The following is an 8,575-nucleotide window of genomic DNA, read 5'->3' as shown; positions in this document are numbered from 1 at the left end:
TGGCAACCTAGCATTCAAAAGTGAGTCCAATTTCGTATCATATTATACACGAATCATATTGTTATGCATGAATATATTATACACGAATATTATTATACAAGAACATATTATACACGAATCATATTATTATGCATGAATATATTATACACGAATATTATTATACAAGAACATATTATACACGAATCATATTATTATGCATGAATATATTATACACGAATATTATTATACAAGAACATATTATACACGAATCACTTGCATCTCATGTTATACACGAAATGGGAGGCACCTTCGAATGGTAGGATGCCAGGGTACGATAATGACAACCTCAGAGTCGTGCGCCGCGACTGTAGTAATGCTCCATTGATCACTGGGATACGCAAGCCTTTTTGCCAAGACAAGGCAGTGTTCCATCGAAGAAGGCCCACTCCATGCCAGCAACTTTACCAAACCTCAGCCAGCAACTTAACCAAACCTCAGGCTGCAACCAGGATAAACCACAGCTAAACCAACAACTAAGCCACACCTAACCCTACAACGTGACATGAAGCGTCTGGACAACTGGAGCTGCCGTCATTTAATGTAGATAAGTGCAAGACCATGCATGTAGGCCACAACAACCAGCAGGCCAATTACCAGCTTAAAGGAACAGCACTGGAGAAGTCAACACAAGAGAAGGATCTGGGTATCATGGTGTCAAACAATCTTAAGTCATCTACACATATTGCCAAGATAACTGCAAAAACCAATGGTCGCCTGGGGACTATAAAAAGGAATTTCTCTGTGCTCAGCAGAGAGATACTGGTACCACTATACCTCTCCCTGGTCCGCTCAATTCTGGACTACGGAGCTCAGTTTTGGTCTCCATACCTGAAGCAAGATATTCAATCACTTGAACGAGTACAGAGGAGAGCCACGAAACTGGTCCCAGAATTGGCCCAACTGCCTTATGAGGAGGGATGTCGCCGTCTGGAGCTACAGACACTGCAGGATAGGAGAATCAAAGGGGACATGATCGAAACATATAAGCTATTACCTGGATTTGAGGACATCCCCTACACTCATTTCTTCCAGAGGAACATGAATGACTTGAGATGGAACTACCTCAGGCTACAGAAGCCAGACCACTGGAGGACAACATTAAAGTGTAACTGGTTCTCCACTGGAGTCATTAGCTATTGGAATGCACTCCCCGAGAGTGTAGTGACCGCCCCAACAATAGCCACATTTAAAGCCCGGTATGACAGCCACATTAAATCGTTAAGGCACACTGGCTGACGGGTCTTAAGAGGTGGGGAACACCACAAGAACCTGCTTCTTAATTCCCCACTATGTATTCATAGGTATGGTATGCATTCATAGGTAAGCAACCCAGCTACAAGATTGCACCCAGACCATCAGCAAGGCCAAACCAGCCCAAACACCACCACTGACATCACAACCCACTTCAGAACTTAACCCGGTTAATCATAGCTTCTACACGGCTCAGATCCCTGGCCATCATTTTTTCAGCACTCATACCCTCGGCATTCAGCAATCTACTCTTTCCAAAATCAATTATACGAACGCCATAATTTCCGGGCTGTCCGCACACCATCACGTTCATCTCGTGGATGTCGTTGTGCATGTAACCGGCCTTATGAATCTGTTTCACCGCCCGTCGCACACCATTCTCGATCCGGATCCTGTCAAAACTGTCAATGCCGTATCCGCTTTTACAAAAATCTTCCATGGGTGCGCCTTCCACGTACTCCATCAATATCACCTTACGGTCGGAGCAGACTGCGTACACCTTGGGTGCTCCCCCGATCCCGTCCAACTTGGCCATTATGTGTGCTTGCCAGTACGTCTCATCGCCAAACACATCTCGTTGCTCGTACCCTACCTTCAAACAAGCCTTCTGACCCTTGCTGTGACCAGCAGCACTTGTCCATCCACCCCAAAACCCAGTTTCTTAATGACAGCAACTTCGGCCATCAGTTCCACGTAAGACTTCACAAGCACTTCCTTGTCGTCTGTCCCCAACTTCTTCATGTTATTACACCTCAGGTACTCCTCCAGCAAACTTGCACCAGACATGGTGACTTGTTACTACTTTATTAAACTTTGTGCTGATACGAAAATGAACAACCCAGATTCCCGGGAAAACAAGGAATTTCTCGAGCTTGCCTGACTCGCTCACGCAGGTGCTCACCTTTTATAGCCCCAAGACGCCGGAAGTGGATATTATGAATACTTCGCGCTGCCAATATTTCGTTGTTTTCCTTCCATAATTATCCCAGTGCCATTCACAGCCTTTTCACTTATGCATTTTTAGAGAGAAAGAAAAAAAAACATTCTTAATGTTTGTGAGACTGAATTAGTGTTACAGTATCAGAGTTTAGGAAACGGCCTTTTTTCGGTCGTAGAAATTTAAATTCAAATCTGGGTTTGTACAGTACTTTTGAATCCACCACAACAAAAGCCAAATAAACTAGCCATAATATGAATACTAATTTTTTTCTCTTTTATCTGTTTTTATAAGTCTCTTCACATAAGACTGGGATAAATAACTGTTTACACAATGAGTTACCCAACCTCCTTGGCTGACACGGAAAAATATCATGCATAGTTATAACACCTACCACAATGCTAACCTACTGGCTTGTGACTCCATATCCTTTCCATAGCACCTCTTCGTGACTAGCACCATAGTCTATGTTAGTGCTAATCTCTTATTACAGCACAACACTGAAGATGGTTAGATGGCAGTTTTACGCCAAGTTAAAATAAACAGAGTTTAGTATCGTCACTATTTACTTTCCTCCAACTTTTCCTAAAGGCCTTACTTTGATCAGCTGGATTGGTGATAATTACAGTATAAGGGAAAAACATTCAAGCACCAGATTCTGTGGCTACTAATGGTGCTTTTAATAACAAAATCAAACAATTTATGGATGCTGTGAACTCTCTTCAGCTACAGTTAGGGTGAGGTGGGGGTCAACCCTACAATTAGTGGCAAAATATTCACCAAACATTCAGATAAAGATTTTATTATGTAACGTAATTATCAAAAGAAGCTTCAGGAAAAAAGATAAGTTGACAGATGAGTGCTTGAGGTTGTTAATGATGTGCTTCGTCTGGTTGTAAGTGAAAGGTGCGCAGTCTGGGTCTGTGGGGAACTGTCTCTTACGTCGGATGATACGTCGGTCTTCGGGATGGGGGTTTAGATGACTGACATGTGAGTGATTGATGAGAGTGCTTGTTGTTTGTTTGCGGGTATGGTGTCTGTTGTTGTGATGGCAGCGTGTGATTGTGTGGTGTTGCTGTTGGAAAGTGTGACACTGTTTAGTGTTATGTAGAGTTTGCTGATGTTTGTTTTGTGGTCAAGTGTTTGGAGGTAATTTTTCCAGTTTAGTGTTTGTTGTTCTGATATTTTATTGTTTATTTGAGTGTTGAGTTCTTATATTTGTTGTACGGTGTCTTGTGTATCGGGTGTTTGGGAGTGTCGCAGTGTGTTCCGTTGTCTGATGAGGCCTTGATTTTCTGGTGTGAAGTTGGGGTTGTGTCTCTTTCTGTTGCCTCTAGGGATGTGTCTTTTGTCTGCGTTTTGTATAATTGTATTGAAAGTGTGCACAGCGGTGTTGATGTTTGTGATGGGTGTACTGTTTAGTGTTTCGAAATGTTCTGTTTCAGTTGTGAAGGCCTCCCAGTTGGTTCTCTTATAATTAGTGTTTGTGTATTTGTGGCCAGCTGGGGTGATTCTGGTTTTGGTAGTGATGATGATTGGGAGGTGATCAGAACCTATGGTTTTGACCACTCTCCATGATGTAGTGGGGGCGAGGTTTGGGGAGCAGAAGGTGATGTCTGGAGATGATGGGAGGAAGAGGGCTTGGTGTGGGATATGGGTATGTTGGACTAGATTGTTTAGTGTGAAAAGATGATCTGTCTGGGATTGTAGTACCAGCCCTCTGTCTGTGTCAGGGTTGTTGACATGCCAGGCCGACGACTTGGCGTTGAAATCACCACCCAGGATGATGTTGGGTATGTTAGTGATGTGGTGTATCTGTGGAGAGTAATTGTGTGGTACTGTGGGGGACGATTGGGGGGAATGTATGTGTTAGCGATTGTTTTGTGTAATTTGTTACCAGTGAGTATTTTAATTGATTGTATTTCTGTTGTGGTGTCATGTGGGGGGAGAAGTGACTTTGTGTGAGCACTGGTATCTGCAAAGGTGATGGATTTGTGTACCAGGGTGATGAGTCCACCGCCACCGTCGTCGGCCCGGTCTTGTCGAATGGTGGTGAAGTTCTGAAATGTCGGTGTTTTCTGTGCTCTGTGTAGTTTTGTTTCTTATAAGATGGCAATGTGTATGTTCTGTTTGATGAATTGTGTGAGTTCATGTATTTTGGTGTTTATGCCATCGATGTTTAACTGAAGGATGTTTATGTTGTGTGTGCGATGTGTGTCGGCTGCTGCAGCACGGGGGGGAGGTGGTGTGGGTGGAGGGGCAGGAGGAGGTTATGATGGAGGTAAGGGTTGAGGTGTATTAGGATGGGTTGGAATGGGAGGAGTTGGGGGACTGGATGGTGTGGGAAGGGTCAGTGGGTTTGGCTGTGGAGGTGTAAAGGAAGTAGGAGTAAGATTGGAAGGGGGGTTGATGGGTGGGGGGAATTAAGGAGCATAAGGAGCAGGTCCAGGTGTTTGTGTAATGTTTTCTGGATGCAAGTGTTGTGCAGGTGTAATGGGTCCAGTTCTTGCAGTAATTGCACTGAACTGAACCCTTTGTCTGTCGGCTCGACGTGATAGGTTTTGAGCATGTTGGCCTAAGTATTTGTTGGTGGGTCCTGGAATGCTCTCAATGTCCCCGGCTAGAAGAAGTCGTCGAGAAATGACAGCCAGGGAGTCATTTCTCGGTGTGGAAAAAACGGTGTTGTTGTGTGTGTTGTGTTGGGAGATGTGGTACTTGCCCGGACAACCGACACCACTCCCAGGTACTCGTGCCCCATGAGGGGCCGGGGGGGGGGTTGCGGTGGTTTGGTCCCCATGCTGTCCTCTTCTCTTCAACAGCCTCTGGGGGTAGACCCACGACTTCCTAGCCGAAGACGCCACCGCTCCAGGAACCCCAGACAACATGCTCAAATACTACACGGTATACTACAGAGCGACCTGCACAGCCTTGCCTCGAAAACGACACCAGTTACCTGTCACCCTTCTTCACTGTAATACAACCCCTTCCAATCTTACTCCCTACTTCCTTTACACCTCCACAGCCAAACCCACTGACCCTTCCCACACCATCCAGTCCCCCAACTCCTCCCATTCCAGCCCATCCTATTACACCTCAGCCACTACCTCCATCATAACCTCCTCCTACCCCTGCCCCTCCACCCACACCACCTCCCCCCGTGCTGCAGCAGCCGACACATCAACACACACAACATAAACATCCTTCAGTTAAACATCGATGGCATAAACACCCAAAGCCATGAACTCACACAATTCATCAAACAGAACATACACATTGCCATCTTATAAGAAACAAAACTACACAGAGCACAGAAAACACCGACATTTCAGAACTTCACCACCATTCGACAAGACCGGGCCGACGACGGTGGCGGTGGACTCATCGCCACGATTCACAAATCCATCGCAACTTTGCAGATACCAGTGCTCACACAAAGTCACTTCTCCCCCCACATGACACCACAACAGAAATACAATCAATTAAAATACTCACTGGTAACAAATTACACAAAACAATCGCTAACACATACATTCCCCCCCAAGCGGCCCCCACAGGACCACACAAATACTCTCCACAGATACACCACAACACAAACATACCCAACAACATACTGGTTGGTGATTTCAACGCAAAGTCGTCGGCCTGGCATGTCAACAACCCTGACACAGACAGAGGGCTGGTACTACAATCCCAGACAGATCATCTTTTTTCACACTAAACAATCTAGCCCAACATACCCATATCCCACACCAGCCCCTCTTCCTCCCATCATCTCCAGACATCACTATCTGCTCCCCAAACCTCGCCCCCACTACATCATGGAGAGTGGTCAAAACCACTGGAACCTGATCACCTCCCAATCCTCATCACTACCAAAACCAGAATCACCCCAGCTGGCCACAAATACACAAACACTAATTATAAGAGAACCAGCAGGGAGGCCTTCACAAGCCAAACCAGAACAACATTTCGAGGAAACACTAAACAGTACACCCATCACAAACATCAACACCGCTGTGCACACTTTCAATACAATTATACAAAACGCAGACAAAAGACACATCCCTAGAGGCAACAGAAAGAGACACAACCCCAACTTCACACCAGAAAATCAAGGCCTCATCAGACAACGGAACATTGCGACACTCCCAAACACCCGATACACAAGACACCGTGCAACAAATATAAGAACTCAACACTCAAATAAACAATAAAATATCAGAACAAACAAACACTAAACTGGAAAAATTACCTCCAAACACTTGACCTAAGCAAACATCAGCAAACTCTACATAACACTAAACAGTGTCACACTTTCCAACAGCAACACCACACAATCACACGCTGCCATCACAACAACAGACACCATACCCGCAAACAAACAACAAGCACTCTCATCAATCACTCACATGTCAGTCATCTAAACCCCCATCCCGAAGACCGACGTATCATCCGACGTAAGAGACAGTTCCCCACAGACCCAGACTGCGCACCTTTCACTTACAACCAGACGAAGCACATCATTAACAACCTCAAGCACTCATCTGTCAACTTATCTTTTTTCCTGAAGCTTCTTTTGATAATTACGTTACATAATAAAATCTTTATCTGAATGTTTGGTGAATATTTTGCCACTAATAGTAGGGTTGACCCCCACCTCACCCTAATTGTAGCTGAAGAGAGTTCACAGCATCCATAAATTGTTTGATTTTGTTATTAAAAGCACCATTAGTAGCCACAGAATCTGGTGCTTGAATGTTTTTCCCTTATACTGTAATTATCACCAATCCAGCTGATCAAAGTAAGGCCTTTAGGAAAAGTTGGAGGAAAGTAAATAGTGACGATACTAAACTCTGTTTACTTTAACTTGGCACATAAACTTGCCATCTAACCATCTTCAGTGTTGTGCTGTAATAAGAGATTAGCACTAACATAGACTATGGTGCTAGTCACGAAGAAGTGCTATGGAAAGGATAGCAGAGTCACAAGCCAGTAGGTTAGCATTGTGGTAGGTGTTATAACTATGCATGATATTTTTCCGTGTCAGCCAAGGAGGTTGGGTAACTCATTGTGTAAACAGTTATTTATCCCAGTCTTATGTGAAGAGAGACATAAAAACAGATAAAAGAGAAAAAAGTTAGTATTCATATTATGGCTAGTTTATTTGGCTTTTGTTGTGGTGGATTCCAAAAGTACTGTACAAACCCAGATTTGAATTTAAATTTCTACGACCGAAAAAAGGCACTCGAAAAGTTTATTTGACGTTTCCTAAACTCTGATACTGTAACTAATTCAGTCTCACAAACATTAAGAATGTTTTTTTCTCTTTTTTTTGTCTAAAAATGCATAAGTGAAAAGGCTGTGAATGGCACTGGGATAATTATGGAAGGAAAAACAACGAAATATTGTGCAGCGCGAAGTATTCATAATATCCCACTTCCGGCGTCTTGGGGCTGAGGTGAGCACCTAGTAGGCAGAGTCAGGTAAGCTCGAGAAATTCCTTGTTTTCCAGGGAATCTGGGTTGTTCATTTCGTATCAGCACAAAGTTTAATAAAGTAGTAACAAGTCACCATGTCTGGTGGGGTTTGCTGGAGGAGTACCTGAGGTGTAATAACATGAAGAAGTTGGGGACAGACGACAAGGAAGTGCTTGTGAAGTCTTACGTGGAACTGATGGCCGAAGTTGCTGTCGATGAGAAACTGGGTTTTGGGGTGGATGGACAAAGTGCTGCTGGTCACAGCAAGGGTCAGAAAGGCTTGTTTGAAGGTAGGGTACGAGCAACGAGATGTGTTTGGCGATGAGACGTACTGGCAAGCACACATAATGGCCAAGTTGGACGGGATCGGGGAGCACCCAAGGTGTACGCAGTCTGCTCCGACCGTGGGTGATATTGATGGAGTACGTGGAAGGCGCACCCATGGAAGATTTTGTAAAAGCGGATACGGCATTGACAGTTTTGACAGGATCCGGATCGAGGAGTGGTGTGCGACGAGCGGTGAAACAGATTCATAAAGGCCGGTTACATGCACAACGACATCCACGAGATGAACGTGATGGTGTGCGGACAGCCCGGAAATTATGGCGTTCATATAATTGATTTTGGAAAGAGTAGATTGCTGAATGCCGAGGGTATGAGTGCTGAAAAAATGATGGCCAGGGATCTGAGCCGTGTAGAAGCTATGATTAACCGGGTTAAGTTCTGAAGTGGGTTGTGATGTCAGTGGTGGTGTTTGGGCTGAACTGGCCTTGCTGATGGTCACCAGGTGCAATCTTGTAGCTGGGTTGCTTACCTATGAATGCATACCATACCTATGAATACATAGTGGGGAATTAAGAAGCAGGTTCTT

General features: G+C 44.6%; 1 protein-coding gene across 1 annotated transcript; it reads left to right on the top strand.

Moving 5' to 3' along the window:
* The first annotated feature begins 597 nt into the window (after positions 1-597).
* Positions 598-1,275, top strand: LOC145389672 (uncharacterized). Its single transcript, XM_080264888.1, has one exon. It carries the CDS (start codon positions 598-600, stop codon positions 1,273-1,275), a length of 678 nt encoding a protein of 225 aa, XP_080121014.1.
* The last annotated feature ends 7,300 nt before the right edge of the window (positions 1,276-8,575 follow it).

The sequence above is a fragment of the Coenobita brevimanus genome, unplaced genomic scaffold (genome assembly GCF_032717465.1).
Source record: "Coenobita brevimanus isolate Jiangsu-jjx unplaced genomic scaffold, ASM3271746v2 jjx.HiC_scaffold_1855, whole genome shotgun sequence".
NCBI lineage: Eukaryota > Metazoa > Arthropoda > Malacostraca > Decapoda > Coenobitidae > Coenobita > Coenobita brevimanus.
This window is presented reverse-complemented; position numbering and strand designations above follow the sequence as displayed.

Coding starts and splice junctions, on each gene's coding strand:
- LOC145389672 (XM_080264888.1), top strand. CDS start 598: ATGCATGTAGGCCACAACAACCAGCAGGCCAATTACCAGCTTAAAGGA.